General features: G+C 42.3%; 1 protein-coding gene across 1 annotated transcript in view; it reads right to left on the bottom strand.

Annotated features, from left to right (window-relative positions):
* LOC119496990 (furin-like protease kpc-1) overlaps positions 1 to 24330 on the bottom strand; it is a 204572-nt gene that overhangs the window by 75048 nt on the left and 105194 nt on the right. Inside the window, 6 exon segments of the mRNA XM_037784701.1 lie at positions 5345 to 5448; positions 6198 to 6413; positions 8439 to 8611; positions 12459 to 12547; positions 13674 to 13753; positions 14548 to 14585. Of these exon segments, the coding sequence (XP_037640629.1) occupies positions 5345 to 5448; positions 6198 to 6413; positions 8439 to 8611; positions 12459 to 12547; positions 13674 to 13753; positions 14548 to 14585 (700 nt within the window).

Below are 24330 nucleotides of genomic sequence, written 5' to 3'. Positions count from 1 at the left end.
TTACATCTTTTGACTTTGAGGAGGTGAATGCATGCTGTTTTATACTGATTAGTGCAGTGCCCGTTCATAGCGTGGCCGTTTGGAGGGGGGCAATTGCTTGGACCCTGGAAGCGTTGTCGAGATCAACCCACCGCTTTTTGACTCTAGGGAAGTGAAGAAAATTTTGGTTGTAACGTTGTTACCTGCAGTCAATGAACCGCAGCCTGTGAAGCCCTGCTGCGGACGACATGCTCGACTTGGTCTGAGAGCTCTTAATGCCTAACTTAACCATCTTGTGATTTTCGCAAATTGTGAGTTACCTTCTAGACACGACCCTGAAGTCCCACCCCCAGCTGCCGCACAGAGCAGCGATCACTTATTCATGATTTATTAATATTGAAAGTGTCGCATGTCCATGTCCATGTCGCATGCACCAACTTCGACACTATACGTCATTTGGGTCCCCAGCAATACACCAGCCATTTGTGAAATAGTTCGTATGGACGGTTCTCGGGATATGCGAGGGACATACAGACAGACAGAGATTCTGTGTTTTATAGTTAGATGTGTTGCATTAGCCAATAGCTACCAAGTAACCCTTGATAGCCTGGTTAAAGCTGCTATAAATTTGTAAAAAAATAAAAAAAATTCAGTTTTTCAGAGGATAAGTTAGGTACTGCAAAGTATGAAAACAGAAAACTGTTAAAGATAAAGAAGGGAACTTACGGACAACAACAGAAACCTATTGAATCCTTACACGGGGGCTAGATTAGCTAATGTAAAAGGCATCCTAGAAAATGCCAAAGGGAGTCTCACAGTTATGTTAATATCTGTATCATCACATATAAGTCATAGAGTCAAGCTCTATATGTTTTTGTGGGAGGTCATGCATGCCTGTGTGACCTTCAATGCGTTCTAAATGAAAAACATCCCACAGCAGGAGCACTGAGATCGTGTGTGTGTTTGTGTGTGTGTGTGTGTGTGTGTGTGTGTGTGTGTGCATGCGTGCACGCACATCTGGCACGTGAGTGTTTAAGTTAAGACCAATTAGACCAAGTGGATTCACTCTTCCATGTGCTCTCCCCACTGAGATCACTGGCTGATTACTCCTTAACTCCCCACAGAGAATGTTTTATACATTATTTCTCTTCCTCATTCAGTGGACGGACACCGGCAGAAAGACGGAGAAGGGAGTCAATGATTATTATACATTATAACAGATTTTTTTGTTTGTGTTGAAAAACACTACATGACTTTTTATGCTGTTCATAGCCCCAAGCTGAAATTGTCATATTTTGTAGATAACTTAATATATATAAATATTAATATATAAGAATTAGGGCTGTCAAAGTTAACGCGAAAATAACACGTTAACGCAAATTTGTTGTAATGCCACTAATTTCTTTAACGTGATAACGCAACTTGTGAATTTTAGGTTGTAGCGGGCTCAGTTTTAAAGCTAGAGTGAAGATAATGGTATCAAATGAAACTAGAAAACCTAAAGAATCCATTGGTACGACATAGATTTTACATTTTAGTAAAAAATAGTCAACCATGTCATACTAGCTTGTCACGAAGGAGGCTAAATAACGCTCCAATCTTACGCTTCTTTTTGGCGAGGAAAAACTGGCATGGCCATTTTCAAAGGGGTAAATGCAGTACCTGTGAGGGTTTCTGGACAATCTTTGTCATTGTTTGGTGTTGTTAATTGATTTCCAGTAATAATTATATACATACATTTGCATAAAGCAAGCATATTTGCCTACTGCTCATGTGGAAAAGAGTGTTAAATACTTGAAAAATAACCCCTTACCTTAATTTGGCAGTTTTGTATGGGACTATGTACAAAATAATATCACGTTCACCTTTATTAGATCCAAATATAAACCACTGCTTTATAATCTATCATATTTTTTTACATTTTAAGAACTGAGAGGCCATACAATACAATCCATTAACAACCTGTATTGACAAAGACAAATTATTTTAATTTGGCTAATGCAAATGGAGTTATCATGGAGCACTGGAGCCAGAGTGGATGACTTTGATGTCTCTTCTCACTAAATGGATGAATTGACCAACAGGTTAACGGAGGTTAAAAGGTTATTCATACGTTTTTTTTACTGCTGCTGTGTGACTGAATGAAAGGACTTGCCCCAAAAGAGTTCACCTGATCACTGCACAGTGTGAGTGAGGTGAAGGAGGAGACAATCCATCTGTCCAGACAGCCCAAATAAACTAAGCAGAAACATGAAAAAATCCCAGAACATGAGGTAGAATAAACACAGTAAAAATCCAAATGTTCAGCTTCCTCCGAGCGAACGGACAGACCGGATGAATGAATGGATGAAAGACAACATAAAGTGACAGAGAGGCTGACACGGTGATGAAGTGAACAAACAAATAGTCGGAGACAGAAAGACGAGCGAAGAATTGATCTACCCTGATGGTTTGTTGGACAGGCGTCGAGACGGATGGATGGAGACAGATGGAAACACCGACAGACAGGCCAACATAGTGTCAGAGAGACAGATAGACAGTGACACACTGAGGGGGTATCCTGATAACACAGATGATAAAAACACTGTACGCCCGTTTAGGCTCTCTGCCATTTTGTATCCGCATGTACGCCGCGATATCAACTATTCCCAGCGGAGAACCTTCATATCATATCAGGAGTGACAAATATGATTCGTTTCCACGTCTGTGCAATTTTATTAACATGTAGTAAGTGCATTTTTCCAATCTGCTCCCTTTTTTTTGATTAATTAACAAAGATAATGCAAAAGATTGCTGGAAAAGTTTGAGCATTTTGCATTAAAAAGCTGAAGAGTGTAGTTGCATGAAGAGATAAAGGAGTGATTGGCAGAGGGATTAAATTGTAATGCCAAAGATGTATATATATATATATGTATATATATATATATTAAATGCATGTGTGATTGTTTAGGTGCTTGTGGATATACTGGATATGAGGCAGGTTGTTTCTGATGAATGGGGATCAGAGGAAAAAAGGTTTGCGTGAGTGAGAGAGAGTAAGGCAGAATATACGAGCGAGTGTGTTTGTGTGAAATGTGGGGAGAAAGAGTGAGACACAGAATGAGCAAGTGTGAGAAACAGAGGAAGAGAGAGAGAGAGAGACCCAGAAAGATATACAGACAGAGAGAGAGAAGCCAGCTCCATAAAGACGTGAGCAGAATGCTGCCGATCTGAGCGAGCGAGGTGATATATAGTTTAGTCGGTAGCAGCGGGTCACGACAAAGCCTTTAACAGTAATGTCCTGGGAGTCGCCTCGCCCAGGGGACCCGCGCTCCATTTTACAGCCAAGCGACTGAGACTGAGACGCCGCGGCATGACAGCTGGAGCAGTAAAGCCGGCCTCTAGTACCATCCATAACATGAAGGAGGCGTAGACGCCGCTGATACCGCCACAAAACACCAGGCCCGAGGCCACACCGACAGCTGGCGAGTTAAGAGGGATGAAGAAAAAGGGGGCTTGGGAAATGGTAGGAAGTGGCAGACGAGACAAAAGGAGGGAGAGAAGAATAAAGGGCGAGGAGATATATTTGCAGATTTAGACAGACACAGAAAGAAAGGAGCTAAAGATAATCTACACCGAAGGAGGGAGTGAAGCCACGTTCACACATGCACTGCAACCCTGAACGTACTTTATCTAGAAATTAGCCTGACATTAGGGATGTATGTGAGAACTCAAATGTTCGAATCATTCGGACCGGACATTAAACGGACTTTGCCCTTCCAGCTCCACAGTACAAAGTCTGTGTAATGTCCGGTTGAGCCCAACAGAGCTTCTCATTGTCCAGAGAATTCACAGCGAGCGAGTGGGCATGATGACGTTTCTATCATGCTGCTGGTGCAAAATTACCTTGCACGGCAGCCGGATTCTCGCGGTGTCACAACATCACACAAGAATCGCGGGATCACATATCACAAGAAAATCCATCTTGTCAGGCTTCAAGTAATGCGTTTGTGTCCGGCAAGCAAGTAGCTACTGGCATCTACGGGCATGGCTTAGGTGTGAGTGACGACACGGAGAGAGGCGACTGTTTATTCTAAACAACAATGGCGGCCTCTGAAGGGGTTCGCGTAGATGCTGTAATAGCATCAGTTATATCAGAACTGGAGAGTATTTCTTCATTGAAAGATGGAAAAGATATTTTTGCTCTTCTCCCGACTGGCTTCGGCAAGAGTTTGATTGACAGATGGTTCATCCAATCACCTGCCAAGTATTTTTTGAAAGTGCCTGCCCTTTTCCAAACAGTCTCCAATGACGGCTTCTCAGATGGTTCTGTGTGACCAATTATCTGGCGGTTAGATGCAAAACCGTAAGAAATCAGGTGGTGAAGAAGAAGAAGAGTCATTTACACGAAGACGCCAACGAAAATGTCTAACTGGAGAGATGGCAAGATCCGGGAACTTCTGTCGGTGAGGGCCGACGCCGAAATCGTCAGATGAATTCAAGGAACAGCAAGAGACTCGGTTGTTTATGACCAAATTACAAACCGGCTACGTAACCACGGTGTAATCCGTGTTATGTTATGCCTCCTGCACACTCTACCCGGGCACCACTCCTCGCCTAAATCAAAGGGAGTATTTCCAGGTGAGAAGGAGTCTGAAACGGACAATCTCCTGTTGTGTGCTACATGTGAAAGGGCAACTTCTTCAACTCTTCAATAATTTGATAGAGTGATCGTTTAAGCCATATACTGTATAAAGCAACATTATAAAATATTGTCTCTCTCACATTGTCTTTTTAGGTTTAGAACGGTCAGTTGGACAAAACAATCTATGTGAAGACATCTCCTAAGGCCCTGGGGAACATTTTATACAGAAAACAATGAATTGATAATCGCAGAATAATCAACAGATTAACTGAAAAGTGAAATAATCAACCTGCTGGATTGATTTACAACAGAAAGAGGAGGAAGTTACTGTGCTTCCAGAACAAACAGAGCTGAAGATTTCAGATTTTCTCGCAGCAGCGCCTATTGAAGGCAGAAAAGAAAAGGGCTGATGGGAAGATTCCTTCTTCTAACATCTTCAGAAAAGAGAAAGACAAGGTGTTAAAGAGAGACATGGGGTGAAAATAGCAACAACCTATCTGTAAGGGAAGCGGAGGGGGGGGGGTATAGGGAATGTGGTCTTAAATATGAGAAGAAATAACACTGACAATACCAATAGGGCCCATCACTCAACACAACAGGGCTGTGGACTGAAGTCCCTCAGACAGTAAGCAGCACACACATTGCTGAAGTGTCCTTGAGCAGCACACTGAGTCCCTACAAAAATCAATAAGGTATTACATGTATTGTTGCAGTGTAACTGGTGGGCAGAGAGACACTCACTTTACTTCTAAAGTAAGAGCCAGAATCCCCGCAGCGATCGGAGCAGCACTGGATGTTCCTGGAAAGTGTGTGACACAGCCATCACCAATGGTGGTCACGGTGACCTGGAGAGACAACAAACCAAATATGTTTACAAGATATGAGGATGTCATATCAGTACATCTAACTAGAAAGTCAGGAATCTCTCTGTAATTCATACATCTCAAGAAACCGCTCATCCGATCTACTTCACATTGGTGTGTGTTGGAGGTTTTTGGAAAAAGAACGCAGCTTTGCAGCAAATTGGGCAAATAGAGTTCCCACACTGTAGCAGCTACCGCATCAGTCATTAGAACACGTCAACACAGTTTTACAGTGATAATAATTAAAAGAAAAACAACTGGTGTCTAGTCTGACCACCTCGTAATGTGAGGTGGTAAAGGGCAGGCTTCCCGGCAGACAGAGGTGATATCACACTGACAGAAATTGTCTGTTTCTGGCTGTCTTGTTTCTGTAGCCCTGGAGCTGGCACTGCGTTTCATCCTGGCTTTTTTTCACTGTTACCTCCGCCATCAACACCTCGGCTTCTTCCTCTCCCTTTTCTCAGCCACTACAGCCATGCTTTACCTCCAATTAACACTCGTTTGCTTCTGTGTGTCTCCGTGTGCGTGTGTGCGCGCCCAGCAGTCACCTAGGTCATTTGGCAGGCCTCTATAAATATCACACCCATCGCTGCTCTTTAACAGGCTTCTCACAGCTCACAGGAGCCAAAGAGCAGGGCTGCTGGCACACACTCAGACACACACACACATATACGCACTCATTAATGATAAACACTGTTGTTAGATGTGTTAGGCGGTACATGCACACTAACCAGAGGTAGCGAGCCTCCCACGCCGGCCCCTGTCAGAGTGACGGCCATCACACCGGGGCAGGGCTCGCCGAAGTAGGCGGGCTTCCCTGTTTGAGAGACAGCGCCGATGGCTATGTTGTAGATGGAGTTAACATAGCCATCTGCACCGCAGTGGTCACGCTGCATTCCACCATTACCTGCCGCCCACACAAAGATGCTGCCCTTCCCACCTCGACCCTGAGAACACAAACAGAGGGACGTCAGAGTGAAAGAGCAAGTGGAAAGTGGATTACATAAAGAATGTTTCCATCTAGCGGACAGCAGAGCATTTCAAATATCACATATGATAATATATATATATCACACTGTATATATTTACATAGGGCTCAATCATAGGGAGGCAAAACAGGATTCCTTAGTGAAGGAAAAAAAATCCACAATATAAATTAAAAGAGAATTTTTAAAAAGTCTCTACTTATAATTGATTCGATACGCGGAAATCTGTTAAAGGGGACATATGATGCTCATTTTCAGGTTCATATTTGTATTTTAGGTTTCTAATAGAACATATTTACATCATTTAAAGCTAAAGTAGGCGAGATTGGAGCAAATATGATTAAAAAAAGTTATTTTTATAAAACAGTCGCTATATCGTGACAGTAGTACATAAAACAGGTAACCTGAAAAAAATCATGTGGCTCCGTGTCCTCCGGTGCTCCTAACGGCATCTGCAAAATTTCACAGACCGGAGGAAAACATGCAGTCAGAGCTGATCTGAGGTCTGCTGTCTATGAGAGCCGGCTGTCAATAACTCGCGAACTCCGACCAAACGGTCAAACTAGGCAGCGCTGATTAAATATGAATCAATATGCTGTTACGTTATTGCCCATTTCTCTCCTCAAATGTTTTCAGAATCATCTTGTAGTGCACGGTTTAGCTGTAAAATGAGAAAGTTTGTGACGTGGCAGCCATTGTAAAATCTGTTGTAGGAACGCCAAGTACCGGTCACATGACCGGATCACAGCCAATAGGAACACTCTCTCTCTCTGAAATGACCTGTGATTGGTCAAAGTCTCCCGTTACGGACTAGATTTTTTTAAAGCCTGAAAACAGAGCCATGAGGAGGAGCAGAAGTCTAGTTTTCTCTCAGAACACTTGAATTACAATATACTGAAAGGTTATTATGGATTTTTTGTCCAATGATGCCAAAAACATACAGCAAACTGCAGCTTTAATGTTCAAAAAACACATAATTTTCCTCATACTGTCTATCTGAATATATCTGTATTTACCCTCTGTCTGAAACGCTCCATTTTAGTGCCTGTCTCTTTAAGAAGCCCTACTGAAAAAGCTGCTCTGATGAAAAATATTGTGCACCTTTACAAAGGTAGTTCTCAAGCTGTGGGCGGTATATTCTAATGAGCCTGTATGTGACATAGAAAGGGGAGCCAAATCTGAAGCTTGTTAAATCACATGTTTTCTGATCTAGACAGCCCACAAAAAAACTGACTGGGTTGTCTTATTTCAGAGTTTGTGGGTTGGTAGGAACTCCAGATACCCAGATGGATGTGCACAAGCACTGAAAAAGGGAGTTTTTCATGATATGTCCCCTTTAATTTCAGCACCATGTGAGTGAAAAAATGTGGGAGCGCTACTATTTCATATAGCAATAAATTTCCAAGCACAGATTTGAACTTAAGTCAACTAAAGCTACAAAGCACATATCGCAAAGGCTGAAAACAAAAAAATGGAAACATGTCAGGGGTCAGATTAGGAATACATTAAAAACATGGACGGATAATAAGACGGGCCTCTGGGCTCAGACACGTAAGATGACTTTTGACGTTCAACTGAGAAATGATAATAACTAACTCAGGGACTTCAGGGAGGCGTTGGGACCCTTTGAACCTCTTGGCCCCTGGGCCAGTTCCCAGTATGTCCGCTCCGTAATCCATCCATTACTTGGAATGAATCAACACAAAAGGATTGTTTCTCAAAACACCCAAACAAGCTCACGCAATTGGCGAGAGACTGGTGGAAGGATAACTTATGTATAACCAAGTTTTAATTGGACCGATTTCTAAATCCCTCTCTAATCTGAAACACATGGTATGAACATCCACTTTGTAAACTCTTGAAAATAAATAGGTGTGTATTTAAATCCATCAACATAAACCCAATGTTGGGTTTATGTTGCTTTACATGTTTATGTTGCTTTACATGTGACAGACAGCGGTGTGAACCCGGAGATGAACGCCGTGCCTTGTGAGTTCCCAGCCGAAGGGCGCGCGCTGTCAGGCCGTACGGCCCGTCCATCTTGGCGCCGTCGTCCGGCGGGCCCCAACTGCAGACGTAGATGTCGATGAAATGGGTGTTGAAGGTCAGAGCTGTGGCCTCCATGGCATCGGTGACAGAGCCGTCCAACAAGCGGATACCTAGACGGATCGGAAAGGTCACACGGATCAGAGAAAGACAAAAAAATTACACTTTACAAAAATGTACCGGAAGATCATATTGCATCTTGATGCTGCTTTGAAAAAGACACAAGGATTGTGTTTTTACACTGTAAAAAAAAGTTAATACAGTAACAGAGCTGTGAGGCAATACTTGAGGTGCAAACGCATCACAAAGCCGTTGTAAGCACACTTACCGCAGCTGGCCTATAGTAGAGTCTACTCCTGAGGACTTCTCTGTCTGTTTCTCTAATGTATACTGTAAAAAAGGCCATGCCTCTGCACATTTCTCCTCCTACTATCTCCTGTGCTTGATCATGCACTGTACATGTGCTCTCACTGTGCATGTCTCCTCCCCCTATCACCTGTGCCTGATCATGCACTGTGCATGTGCCATCGGTGTGCCTGCACTGAGTAGGCCCCCAAATACAGCACTGAGGGGTAAATACAGATGAGGAGAGGACTGCTGGACTTCACCTGCTATAATAGATGCCTAATGGACATTTCTTTTCATGTGTGCGTCCATTGGAAATATGAGTTTGTGTTATGTTTAATGTGTTCATATTAGACTGGTATTAATAATTGGTAGCTCTGTATTTAAGCTGTTTTCTGTGTAGATGCCTGTGTTATCTTCGGCTCACTTTTTGTTGCTAATGTTGATTCAGTGTTAATTCTAATCACTCTGTACTGTTGTGCTTTATTGTTACAGAACCACACAAACACTCAGTTACAGAAACTGTGATGAACCTCACATTTAACACTTTAATTTCTCATTGGGCTCATTTCACACACCATTATTTTGTATGCTTTGATCTGCATCAAGATAAACAGCCTTAACTCTACACTCGGGCTCTGCATCTCTCTGTTTCTACACTCTCACCTGTGCACAAAATAGTGTCCTGATCCGACACCGTGAAGCGATTGCTGCCACACCTGTTGATCCATAGAACACACACATTCTCTCACACATAAACGGAGGGAATACCATTAAATTCTTCCTATAACCTTGAACCTCCTGAGGGAAATATCTGGCTCTTTAGCTGCTAAATGCTCCACTATGTTCACCAGCTAGTCGCTAACTTTGTCTGTCTGTCTGTTCGGTGCTGGATAGGTAGTGCAGCTTCAGTTTTTAGAGCAAAAATTATGTTATGTAGCGGTGAGGGTGAACCAAAACAGTAAAGTTGCTGGCCGGAAAACCGAAACAAAGAGCTTAAAGATGCTATAAAGCTCCGTAGAGCTGAGGGGAGAACTGGTGATGATTCTATGTGTGTTTGTTACTATGAGCCATGTGGTCCATTATCAATATAGAAATACTGATTATAGCCACTTTAAGACTGCTTAACATGGCATTAAAATACATTTTCAAGTCTGTTTTACATTCAGTTCAAATTGCCTTTTTCTAAAGAAAATACATTGAATTGAGGAGGCGTTTCACATACAAATTTAATTTAATTGTGTGTTTCTACTGAAGGACATTCTTGAGTTTGTCTGGTGAAAAATAACCAAAATGTTTCTGTTTCTTCTTCTAATTGTCTTGATATAATCTGCTTGCAATGCATCAAAATTAATTTCAAATGAAAAGACAAACAAACATCCATTGAAGATGATTCATCAGGCTTAACTTGTCTTCTGTTGATTCATCACATTCACTTTCAAAAACAACATCAAATCTAACACATAAATTCACCAAGCATTTCAAATACATTTCCCGAACAGAAGAGCACACAGAGAGGTAAAGCTCAGTCAACCCTCGTTGTCAGACAGTGAACGCAGGTCTCAACAGCACCGGGTAGTTCCACATGCATCTTTCATGTGGGTCTCGCCCCTTCACCTCCCATGTGCCAGACTCTGTTTATGAGTCGGGATAAAATAGACTCGGCGAGGTGAAATTAAGACTAACCGTGGAAAGAGATTCCTGGTCTCGCCTCACAAACTGTTTTTTTTCTCTCTTTTCTGCAAGAGGCTCTCATCAGCCTCTGAAAAATGAGGGAGGGTCAGGGGTTAAAGATCACAGAGCAGAGTTCAAATGTCAGAGTTCAGCCGAGGGATTCCTCTATTCATCCTCCGAGATTTTTTCTGATGACACCACGTTCAAATCCGAGTGCTGTTTTTCTTACTCAAACATATCATGTACTCCTCATTAACTCGTGGTTTATGGCACTCTTAGAGTATCCTATAAAAATCTTTGATTTCACAACAGAAAATGGGCTTTCTTGTGTATTCGGTTCATTCATCCCTTGCCAATGTTACAACCAACACTAAAAAAGCCATTACTGAAGCTCCCACTAAAAAATGAGCTGTTAAATAGGGTCAGCACGGCTCAATAGCAGCCAGTCACCGCGTCGTCTGCTGCTGTCACACAAACCCAAAAGCCATGCATACACGCCAGATAGATCACATACCCTCACATACTCTTTTTCAACAAGTATTTAGGATCACTTAAAACCAAAACCTCATCTTAAAGACGTTAAAACAGACATATGACTTCACAGTTAATGAGGCAATTTTCAGCTGTAATTTGGCACCACAGACAAAAACTAACACAGAGACTACCAGGACTACAGACAAACTAAAACAACTATTTGTATATGCTTACAACCAACAAGCCATAACATGTTAAAGGACCAATATGTAATATATTTACTGTAATAAATCACAAAATGACCATGATATGTAATTAGAGATTAAGGAAAGATGCTGAGTTGAAATACTGGCTTCTCTAACAACAACGCTACAGCCAGTATGTTCTCCTTTGAAATTTCCATTCCGGTCCGGAACGTCTGTTTTTGTTTTGGCCAGTGTGATCCCGTCCACTGCCTATTTCATCACCCCGTTGCCACATATGAAACAAATTGTCACACCAAACACAGCCTTCTTCAGCTATGGAAGCAAGCAAATGAAATGGATCAGAGATAACGTCAACTTTAGATTCTACCCGACCTGAAAAGCCTCGGCACATCTCTCTGTTGTCCGTCTGCAGCTGGGTTATCAAGGCAGCGAGTATTTGAGACACACAGCCGGGGAAGTGATTCCGACTACTGCTGCTGGCCAGAGGCTAACGCAGTCGTTTCTAGAAGGTAACCCTCAAATTGCCAAAAATGTGCATTAACTGCCATCAGTCACACCGGAGGAGTGGACGGGCCACGGCTCCAATGTTTTGAATTCGGACTGTTGTTACCCATTTTAAACGCTAGCCGTCAGCGCTACATATTGCTCCTTTAATTTCCATCCAAACCAAATATGGCACTAGCCCTTTAATCTAGCATCATTTATAATGTCATACCAAGCAAGTTTTTCCTGTCAGAAATGATTTAACATGAAAAAAAAACACTGCTATGGACATGCTATGTTTTTTTGTTTTTTTTACTTGTCATCACCGCAGAATGTGGGCCAAAAAATGTGAGTTTGAATTATGTAATTTTAAAAAACGTTAATGCATTTTGTTCAACTATTTCCTGTGGTAAACTTAAATAAGGTCGGATTCAAGGCATCCTGTCATAGATCTCATTTTATTCCCTATAGGAAATGAGCCATGTGCCTATTTATTGTAAAGATATTTGGCATCAATACAGAAAGCCATACAAACAAATCCATGTGGTTATTGTTGTTTTTCAGATTGCGGTTGCTTTATATATTATAAATCTCTGTATACTCCAAATGGAAATCAGTGATTTTTCTGCATCATCACACATTAGTGACTACTTTATAAGAAATTACAGGCCTCATACAAGCATTTTTTGAAAATGCCATGTCATAGTCTTGGCGACTGCAGTACACCCACAATGCACTGCCTCCCACTGTCTTGGTAAGCCTGTATTGTTTTGCTCACCTCCGATCCTGGCGTTGAAGGCGATGCCCACACCGCAGTAGGAGTTGTTGGCCTCCATGGCAACTTCCCCTGCACACCGGGTACCGTGACTGAAACAGAGGGGGAATGAGACGTTAGCAGAGGCTGAATATTACGAAGAGATGTGAGTTCTTTTTGGACGTGTTGACCTGAGCACACCCTGAATTAAGCCTGGACAGATAATTACATCCAGTGCATCCTGATTTTCAGACTGGTACAGACAAACACAGAGAAACTGGAAACTACAGCTCAAACCAAGGAAAGCAGTCTGCAGCTGATTTTATGCACAGCACTGAAATATATTGTTTGGTTTGATACCTCACGTATGTTGCCGTTTGTATTTACTACATTTTAAAAATATGTTTAACATGTTTGACATGACATACTTTTGTAATATTACATTGTGAGTACAATATCCGTTCTTTAAGCCCACTTACTAACCTGTTCTCACACGTAACAAGAATTAGTTTACAATGACAACAGCGGCAGATTTACCACTGAAAATTATCAATAACTTTTGGAGCAGTGCTGTCCTTCATTTCAGACAGAGGTACACAAAAGCAGCCTTTTTGTTTCTATCATCTACTGTATAGCTAGCTAGGTAATTAAGCTGACATTATATTCATGAGTTGATTGAAAAATACAGTCCCTGGCTGATTTTTTTATGTTTTCATCTGACTTGTTTTTAAAGGAGAACATTGTAAAAGGTGTCTTAAATGCAAAATATGTAATTTTCTTCCACTAGGGGTCACTCAATCAGGCAGGAAGAATTAGCGATGTTAGTTTTTGCATTACTTTGTACTGAAAATTGACAAAGGATGGATGGATGAAGCCATGGAGACACATTAAATAAACACTTGTGTTGTTGCCTCAAATTCACAAGTTGGTCCTCCATTTCTGAGGTCATTCTTATTACTACTTTATGCTTCACGTTTCACGTTAGTTCTTTCCCACGCGACTGCGTCATCAGCTGTCCTCGAGGTTCCCCACACACAACAAGAAATCCGATCATAAATATTGAGCACGTTTCATATTTACGATTTGCCAAGTTGGCCGATCGGGGATGTAAAAAACACTCTTATCATACATTTCTTACATTTTTCTCTCTTTTGTTTTTGGTTTACGACATACAGGCTAATTAAATTGGTCAGTTCATTGACTCTCCCAAGTAAAGAAACGTAGAACTACAGTCATTACCTATTCTCCTCATCTCTGATGGGCATGGGATCATGAGACAGACCGTGTGAAGCACACAGGTCAAAACTGGCGAGGGCCTCCTGTTATCCAGACAGAAAACAAATGGAACACAATTTAACACCCAAAACAAAACATCAAAGTGACATGACAGGAAATGAAGGAAATCCCGTGAAAAACTCTCGATACTGGCACTCGAATTAGTCTGCCAACATTTTTTTCCCCTGACTGACGGCAATCACTGTCACCGAGGAGATGCCTGTGACTGTGTCTGTGTGGTTCTTTGCGTGCCTCATAAAAAGTGAACACGTTTGAATGACTTGTTTGCCAGTGTATATAGGCATAACAGGAGGAGGATGTCTTGGCAGCAAACCGTACAAGAGCAATTATGTATCTCTCTCTCCAGCCAGGCTTATCCATGCCAGACAATCTGCTCTGACAAAGTACAAGTTGGCCTGTGTGCTTCAAACCGCCTATAGGATTATAAATGACAAGGCAAGAGCAAACAACACTGCCACTCCACATATGCTTTATAGCTAGCCAGTATAACACCAGCCTAACAGGATAAAACAGCTTTATCACTATATGAACGTTTTATTGGCTCAGGTTTTAAGTAATAGAGGAGTTGGGCAGTTAAAGAGAAAGTCAATACACAGATTTCAGTCTAATGAAAACGCGAGCATGTTTGTGTAACCAAACGGCAATGATGGAAAACTATAACCTCATAAAAAGACGACAGAATCAGAAATTACATTGCACACCCATCCCTGCAATCTGCTATACATGAGATCACTACAATGATAACATTTTACTGCCCAACTAAAATCAGATTTGATCAGTTATTGTTAAAAAAAAATCTCATTTTAAGTTTACTTACAAAGTTTTTCTTCAGGTCCTTGTTTGTGTGATCTACGCCTGAAAATGACAAAAAAAAAGAGAAAGAAAACGTTATGAAGCAGTCAAAAATCCTACTGGGTAGTTGATACTGGGAGGAGACATTTGATGCTCTGGACAAAGAAGTTTAAAAAAAAAAAATCTACTCCACATTTGTGAATGTTTCCGTGCAGTCAGACGGTGCCTAAGTGCACTCATTGTTTCATTATTTTCTGTGGAGCCATGTGAGAGCTGTTTCAAGTCATTTGATCTTGCAGTGTGGTAGACAGGTTATTAAAACTTTGAGATTTTGAGTACCCTACTAATTGGTGTAATTAATTTGCCAAAATGTAACGGTGAAGTCCTATTTTTTCAAAGCAAGTTGTGTCAAGATCCGGGCTTTGCTGTATGAGGTATCGCACATGACTGATGGACGAGTGAATGAACTAATCGGAGCACAATAATCTCCTTCAAGTTTCAAATGTATTCATTTTTGCCATTCTTTTTTATTTCTTATTATTTCCGTCACTCTACACCTTTTCCTGCATCTTTTCATCATCCTCTCTTTCCACATCAGCTGCCTTTCTTTCACTTGCCCCCTCGCCGTCCACCCCAACCACCACCACCACCACTACCTCCTTCTCCTCCTCCTCCTCCTCCTCCTCCATCTCTGCTGCATCAGGGCTCCTGTGGTCTCAGCGAGAGACAAACGAATGAGGGCCCCAGGAGGGCCGCGCCTGCTCTGCCAGACATCACTCACTCTCTCTCCCTCAATCACACACACACACACACACACACACACACACACACACACACACACACACACACACGCACACACACGGGACCTGCCAGCCTTTGTCCCATGCAGGCAGTGCCTCCGGGTTGTCATGGTAACCTGCAGTCGGTTTTGCCATTGAGGCCTGATTGTGTTGAGCTCAGGCGGGATGTGGAGCCCTGGGTGGGTGAAGCCTCATTGGAGCCTGCCATGCCGTGCCGTTCCGTTCTGTGCCGTGCCATGCTGTGCCATGCCATGCCTGGTCAACCTGCTATGTCCTCTACAAAACCACTGATGCTTCATTCTCTCCTTGTCCACCACTTTGGATCTTCTTCAGACACACTTCCTCCTTCTCTGGTTGGTTGGTTTTGTTTTGTACTTTACATGCAGTTTGTTTTAAAAATCTGTATTTCTCTGTATTTTTTTTACCCTAGTTGGAGTTACTGATGCCGGGAATCAAACTCTGTGTCTCTCCGACAGTGAAGTGCGTCCCAGGCCTTTTTATTTCCTGGGATAAATATGTAATTTTATGAGCGTTAAAGGGATAGTTCAGGTGTTTTGAAGTGGGGTTGTATGAGGTACTTATCCATAGTCAGTGAATTACCTACAGTAGATGACGGTCGGCACGCCCCCAGTTTGGAGAAACAGACAGGAGTACCGGCACAGGAGGAAAGCAATGTACTGCTGTGGACGGGGGGCAGCAGAAAAACTTATTTTCGACACCTAAAAGAAAGGCCCCCCTAAAAATATCTATATCAGTTTAAATGTACGCTATATTTAGAACATTTTCACCACTTTACCTTGCCGTCAGAAATCCCTTTCCGACAGGGAACTGAAACCGTTATCTATGTTCTCTTGAAAGCAACCAGACTCCCTTGACAAAAACAGTAATTTTACCTCGCAGAACATGGGAGTTTCTGGTCTACCGCTGCCTCGATTGGTTAGATTGTTTGTGTTATTGTGTGACTTTGGTGATTCTGAACTAAACCTTTAAAACACCAAAGTCACACAATAACACAAACTAACTAACCCGATCACGGCAGCGGTAGACCAGCAACTCCTGTGTTCTGCCAGGTAAAATGACTGTTTTGTCAATGGAGCCTGGTGGCTCTGAAGAGAGCATAGAAAAAGGCTTCAGTTCCCCTTCGGAAAGGGCTCTCTGACGGCTTAAACAGATTTTTTTAGGTGTCTAAAATACGTTTCGCTGCTGGCCCCGTCCCCAGCAGCACATTGCTTTGCTCTGGTACTCCTGTCTGTTTCTCCTGGGAGCATGCCGACCATCATCTTCTGGTAATACACTGACTATGGATAAGTACCTCATACAACCCCACTTAAAAAATCCAAACTACACCTTTAAAGTTGCATTCTTTCAAACACATCTCACAGTCTCCATTCACTGAGATTCAGTTCAGAGTTCCTCAAACAGCAACAGCTTATGTTTATTTAGTAACTGGGGTCTGGTATAAGAAAAATGTAGCACCAGTTGATACTGAGCATTTTTATAGATTTTTAGTTTCTTATACTCAAGGGACCAACAGAAAGGGGCTCTCTGGCCAACTTCCCTCTTTGCCTGAGCCAAGTTGGATTTCGACACTGCACACGAGGCCAAGCGAGGATGCTGAGCAGGTTTTTGCATACTTTTGATTTAAAGAGGTGCACCGAGTGATGCTGCACTATGGGCCAACATGATGTCTTCATATGGAATTCAAGTGATTCATTAAAGAGTTATGAAATGTCAGATATCTTCCCCAAATCCCCCCTCATGCTGATCGGTTTTCCTTTATAACCTTCCAACTTTATCATCAATGAAATCAGGAGACTCTCTAATTTTTCCTCTGCTCCAACACCATCTCTTTTGCTCCAATATTTGTCTTTTTTCAGGTCAGAATCTCGACGCTTCTCTATGATGCTGCTTATTATTTAAAGGGACTATTTGTAACTTTCAGAAATGCTTCTTAACAGCGACACCTGTGGCCGTGAAATCAACGAAAGTCAGCGTCGGGCTCGCGCTTGCTCGCTCTAAATATACCTGAACGAGCATCGCTCAAAACAGTGAGGCGACACACGTCAGCTAAAAGCACAATATCACTCTATATTTCAGCTGCTTGGCAGTAATGTTAGCTGACCAGACGAAGGTCTCTCCATGAACATGATTTAGATCTGGTCCTAGTGTTGGCTTTTCCTGCCTAAGTGCAGGCTGAAGCAGCGGGGCTCTCCAGCGTGTCTCCCTGCTCTCTCCGCCCGCAGCCGGAGAGAGCAGAGGAGACACCGGCACCCGGTCGGTAACGAGAGGGTAACATAACTCTCTGAAGAGCTCCGTTACTTCACAAGACACGGGAAAGCTCTGTTGGTCTGGAGGAACTGCAGAATTTATTTCTGCACAAACGTCCCCTGTGCATTCACTAGATATTCTCAGAGCTAAACTCTTCTGCAGTGTGTAGTGAGCGCACGTTCACGTCTAGAGGTGGAGCGAGACAGCGAGGACGCGCGCGCATTCTGAGTGAAGGAGAGCATGCAGCGGAGACGAGGCTCCAGCCACACGCGAGCGCGCATATGCGAACGCGCATGTGTGACGACCCGCTACATTTATGCGCGTACAAAGTTACAAATAGTCCCTTTAATATATAACCTTTCAAGCTTTTAAAGGAAAGAGTTAAAACCTGAATATGAGACTACAACTCCTCTTGGAATGGACAACTTTTCCAGTCTAGGTGAGCGTCCCCTCAGTACGTAAATGCAGCTCTACAAACAATGGATCTCTGCTGTTACGTGAAAAGAGTTCTTGTGCTTCTAAAGATGACCACACAGTCATTTCAGCTTTTAAAAGGGGACAACCCTTCTGCAAGTTTGTGATCTCTTGGAATTAACGTCAAGCTGCTCAGGAAGGAACGAGTGAGCAAAGGATGGAGGGAGGAAGGAAGAATGGAGAGGCAACAGAGGAAGGATGACTGGAACTATAAAATCTGCACCCAAACCCTGCTAGGACTGAGAGTGTGTCACTCTGGTACTGTAAGCATGAGTGACACCAGTAACAATGATAGGATGTGCTGTGTTGATAACTGTGATAATAGGCAAGGCAGGGTAAGGCAGTGTAATTTTTAAGCACATTTCATACTCAGAGGCAGTGTCTTACAAATAAAATAGGATTAAAAAACATTGAACACATTAAAACCTTAAAATGAAGTTATCAGTAAGTAGTAAATTAGAAAACCAATGATCAAGCTAATAATATCTAAAGGATCTTTGCCTCAGTCAGTGTTCATTCGAATGTCATTTAGGACCTTAATGAGAGGTTGTTTCAGTACAATGATGGGGGGCAAAATCCTGGTTGAAAATTTTGTCAAAAATGTATTTAAATTGATAAAGATGTTGGTAGACAATTTTCTCAATTATTTTCCACATGAAGGGTAAATCTGATATGGGTCTGTAGCTGTTTTGTGACATCTCTGCCAACCTATGGAAGATCGCAATGGTTTGACACGTACATCTGCTTGTGCATGCTTCTCTGCGGTGGACAGATGTGTATTTTCATCTGGATCGACACGTGCTCAGCATGAGTGCACGTATGCCCACAGGTGGTGTGTCACAAGGGTCAATTTGGGCATCAAAACACCGCACCTTCAAGTATTTACAAGGATGATCTGAGTGGAAAAATGCATTCAGTCAGGCGCATTCACTCAGGTAGCACCATACCGCCATAAATACACCCGTAAACACACTCCAACACAGTCCAAGGTCTTCTGAGTGTGAAAGTAGAAAGCCACGTCCCACAGTTAGATGAAACACTGTAGGTGGTGGAGCCAATGCAAAACCTTCCATGAATACAAATGCTTTGAACCTGGCTGACCCAGTCTAGATTGTGATTGTGCGGCAGTGTGTGTGTGTGTGTGTGCGTGCGCTTGCTCCGCATGTGTGTCAGCATTCAGCGGCAGCAGCTGCACTCTATCTCCTTGCTCCCGCAGCATTCATGCCGGTCCTCAGGGTCAAACACACACACAAATCAGCCACAGAGATGTGTCGGAGGCCATTTTGAGCCGACGGTGAGTCGTGCCTGAGCCGCCGCTGAGACAATGAACCGACATCACTTCAGAGGAGGCCCCCGCTACACCTGGGGCCCCCCGGCTGGCTCTTGCCGCTTACCTCTCCTCAATAGGAGTTACTGTACTAAAAAGAAAAAATAGCAAAAATCAGTACTGAAAGGTGGAGTAGGAGAAGACACATGAGGGAGGAGGTGAGCCATAAAAAACTGATACCAATATTTCTGTAATGAAGCTGCACATGGCTTATAATTTTGCGTTTGCAAGTGTGAAAAAGAAAAAGGAAAGGTGTGTAGGTGTGTGTGTGTGTGTGTGTGTGTGTGTGTGAGAGAGCTGCAGAGAGACAGGAGTGTATATCACCACCCGCCGAGGGTGAGACTTCCTGGCCCTACACCTCCGTCTCATTAATCAGCTCGGTATTTAAGAAGGGCTGGAGTGAACACTTGCCTGTAATTAGCTGGCTTTGTCAAGGATGTGTGTGTGTACGTGTGTTTGTGTGGGTTTAAAAAGTGAAGAGAGAGAGAGAGAGAGAGAGAGAGAGAGCGAGAGAGCGAGAGAGAGAGAGAGAGAGAGAGAGGGAGATCTTGGGGAGAAGACGGAGTTAGATGAGTGATACAGGGCGGAGGGTTTGTACGAGGATGTTGTAGAGGGAGCGTGGGTGATGGAAAGCCTGGCATGGGAGGAAAGGAGAAGAGGACAGGAGTGAGAAGACGTTGAGAAGTTGGAGGAAGAGGAGAGATGGAGAAAATGACTGTTTAGAGTAGTGGGGGAGGTGAAAAAAAATAAATAAATGAGAGAAGGAATATAAGAGAAGACCGAAATGACGGCGAGGAAAAGATGCAGGGAGAGACGGGGACAGAGTAGAGGGGTGGGGATGGTGAAGAGGTTGACTTCTAAAGTGGGACATTAGTATTCAAGCGGCACGCGTTCGCCGCCCCCTCACCACACCCCGCTGCCCTGCCTGCCCAGCGGCCAGCTCTCCTCCTGCGGTGGACCCAGACACGAAGCTGGAGGTGGCAGAGGAGGTGTGTGTGCATTGGGACTTAAGTTCATTGAAACGCTTCCTTCAATGGAGATCTCCACTTTAGAGAAATAGCTTTGTTTTTTTCCACGGCGTGTGGCGTTTCAGTGTGCTTTCAGCTGTTGCATTATTACTTCTGAAATTCATAATCAAACTGTTCCCGGCGAGTTAAAGTCAGTCAGTGAGCACGACTTGAAATTTCTTGTTGCGCAACATAAGTGCAAATGTGTGAAGTGCCACTCACCTACGTACACATATAGTGATCGTGATCGAGGAGGGCAGACATGAAGAAACGTGTCACCCAGTGCTACAGTGTGGCTCAAATAAAACATATCAGGCTTTGGCTACACAGACAGCACGTGTACAGGGGTCTGCAACATGCGGCTCCGGAGCCACATGCGACTCTTTAGCCTCTCTCCAGTGGCTCCCTCTGGATTTTTAAAAATGGAAATGAATAACTGTTTTTTGTTTACATTTTCATTTTTATTTATCATTGTTGTAGGTCTATGGTACGATGGGCGTATTTACCCTAGGGAGTATTAGGGCCACATTGAGGGAAAAAAATTAATCTGAGATTTCGAGAATAAAGTCATAATATTACGAGAATAAAGTCATAGGTTGACGAGAAAAAAGTTGTAATATTATGAAAATAAAGACATAGGTTTAAGAGAAAAAAAGTCGTAATATTACAATAATAAAGTCATAATATTATAAAGTAGTAATTTTACGTGTTATTTTCTTTTTTTCTCGTAAAGTTATGACTTATTTTTCGTAATATTACAACTTTTTTTTCTCGTAAAGTTATGACTTTATTCTCGTAATGTTTCTACTTTTTTCTCGTAATAATATGACTTTATTCTGGAAATCTCCAATTATTTTTCCCTCAATGTGACCCTAATACTCTGTAGTACATTTGCATTTTGGCCCTCACTGCATCAGACTTATATACTATATACTTAGACTATAAACTGTGTTACCTTCATCACAATGCTCAAATGTTTTGTGGCTCCAGACAGATTTCTTTTTCTTTTTTTTGTGCATAAAATGGCTCTTTTGATAATAAAGGATGCTGACCCCTGTGTTAGTAGGATCAATTCATCAAAAATAAAGAATGTCACCGGCTTTATTCTGTAAAATTTTCCTGCTGACAGAAAATTTACCAAACTAATGGGGGAAAACAAAGTCCTGTAATTATGCCTTTACTTGTAATCTATGGACCATTTCCCTCCTATGATGCTCATGTCTTATATTTGTTATGTGTGTAAGTGCCACAGATTAATGTACTGACTTCCTCTGAAAACTATTATCCTCTCTCTCCTGCTTCTTCTTGTAACCATTCATTCATTGTGTTGCTCAAAATCTTGAAAAATTAAAGTAGAGGCAACAATACTGAGTGTCAGTCCCAGAACTTAATGGCAGCGCTCCAGTGATATACAGTTGGCATTATTCAGCATGTCTAATAAGTTGTTAATTTTTCATAAAATGAAGCACCCTTGGGGGGAAAAAGGAGGTGATTTTCTCTCAGTAGTTGACATATCCTCTGGTAATCCCATTCATCTCCATCAGCATCACTCGACACACATCATAGTCGAACCCAGTGTACGGCTCTCCATCTATTAGCTCCCCCGCTGCACTGTCTGTGTCTATGACTTCCTCTTTCTTCCTACTAAACTGCTTCCCCAACTCCTCCTCCGGTCTCCTCCACTGCTTTGCTCTCATTTGACTAATTATATTCACGGAGAACGGTGTTGACAAATTCATTTTGAAATCCATTAGTCCCGTGGCGTTGTTTAAACAATGTGCACGTTAATGTCCGTTGCTTTAATACCCCTGATTCACATTCTAATAGCCGTCTGATAAATCAGGTTATCTGCGACACCTTCTACACGCCGTGAAGAGCGGAAATTAGAGAATTATTAACTATCCGTGGTGTTCTGTCGTGTCCGGGTGTGTTAGGGAGAAGAGGAGAGGAGATGACAGAGCGGAGGAGGGAGAGAGAAAGGGGAGACAATGATGGAGACAGAGAGAGAGCAGAGAAATTGGAGGGATGGGTGAGGTTAAAAAGAGACCAGAGGGAAAAACAGAGTAAGAGAGAGATAATAAGGAACATGAAGAGCAGCAGGACTAAGTGACAGTAAATCCAGATGAGACAAAGACAAACATTAAAGAAGAGGGACTGAGGGCAGAATATGGAAGAACATACAGTTGGAAAACCAGTAGAGTGTATATTTAACATTATACTTTAACCCCTTGGCTACTTCATCCTCCCCTTTTTTAGATATAAACTCAATATTACATATATTACACAACCTTTTGAAATGCTGCACGAAGTGGACGCAAAATATGAATCATAGGTGAGTTTCTATCAGCTGGGCTGAACAAAATCAATGGATTTATCCACAGTAAAAACGTGTAAAGGCTTCCAACATTTGTGATATACATGTTCCATGTTATTAAATATGAAATATGTCTTTTAATCAAGTATATACCTACTGTATGTGCTGTTTGTGTGGTGGTATGAGTAGAATGGAAATACTGCAGACCTAAAACGACAAATTTATCTACAGAAACTGATAAATGTATCTACAGCACCTATCTATTGACCTACTGTGTCTATCTACTTGTCTGTTTATATATACTATATCTATCTATCTAACTACCTACCTACCGATCTATCTTCTACTGTAGCTCATCCTTAATCTCACTCATGGGCTATTATGTCTGTAATAATGGATTCATCATGTCCCTTAAGTGGCCATGCTCAAACCCAGGACGTAATGGTTACTACGAGGCTACTACGGTGTCTATTAAGAGTGTGCATTTCTGCAAAATTTGGGAAATGGTCAATTTTGACAGTTTTATAACAAAAATCCCTGTAACCAGGCAATCAGCACTGCATCTAAAAAAGTGCGTTAGTGGAGGCATGTTGTTTCAGGTACCAGTGAGAAACACTAACCAGCGATTTATAACACTATGAGACAGGATTTTACAACTCTGGAGAGTTATCACAGCAGGGTTGCAAACTCATCAGGGGTGGAAAAGGTGACAAAGATGCGAACCCCCTAGGGGGGAGGGGGTCTGAGAAATATTTTTAAATATCAGCTTTAAAATGTGGATTTTAGCACGAGGATATAGGGACAAACTAGAATTAATGTAATCTCACTGCTACAAATGTAATTTAGTAGAGCATCCACTAAAGTATTTAACATAGTGACTATACAATACAATTCATCAAACAAAACAAAAACACAATATGCACAACAACTGAAAAATGAAATGGAAAACAAAGTTTATGTTTTATTTTGGTAGAGAGAATGAGAGCTTTCTTTGTTTTGCAGCGTGCTTGTGCCCGGCCCTTTTTTCCTCCTCGACTGTAGCCCTCTTGCTCTGCCAGAGCGCTAACATCAATAACGTTATACAAGTGGAATTTGGAATAACAGGTATGCTAGCTAACGTTAAAGTCCGGGCCACACCGCCATCACGGTACAATATTATTATTATTATTAAGATATCACAAAGTCAGCCACAATGGATGGATACGAGACAATATCATATGCCTATTTAACACAATCAATAACATTTATATCAACTCACAAAAAAGCAAATAAAATATGATTTAACAATAATAATACTGGGCACTCTGGGGAGGAGGTGCGCTTGGACGGAAATGGTGACACAGACATGACATGGGAATTTCAAAATAAAGGCGTATCTTAAATGATATGTATCAGTGTTTTCACTTTGCCTCGATGATATCGGATCGTTGATCATCGAATGGATTGATCGATCCAGATCGATGTATCGTTACACCCTCTTCTACCTGAGCAGCGCCAAGGAGGGTGGAAAGAGGAGATGTCACGTGTCATCAACGCTTCACATCTTTGGGGTACAACACAGGCGCAGCGAAATCTGGTCTGCACTCGCCAAAATTGAGCCAATCGCAACGCACTACCG

The sequence above is a fragment of the Sebastes umbrosus genome, chromosome 11, assembly GCF_015220745.1.
Source record: "Sebastes umbrosus isolate fSebUmb1 chromosome 11, fSebUmb1.pri, whole genome shotgun sequence".
In the NCBI taxonomy this organism is placed as follows: Eukaryota; Metazoa; Chordata; class Actinopteri; order Perciformes; family Sebastidae; genus Sebastes; species Sebastes umbrosus.
This window is presented reverse-complemented; position numbering and strand designations above follow the sequence as displayed.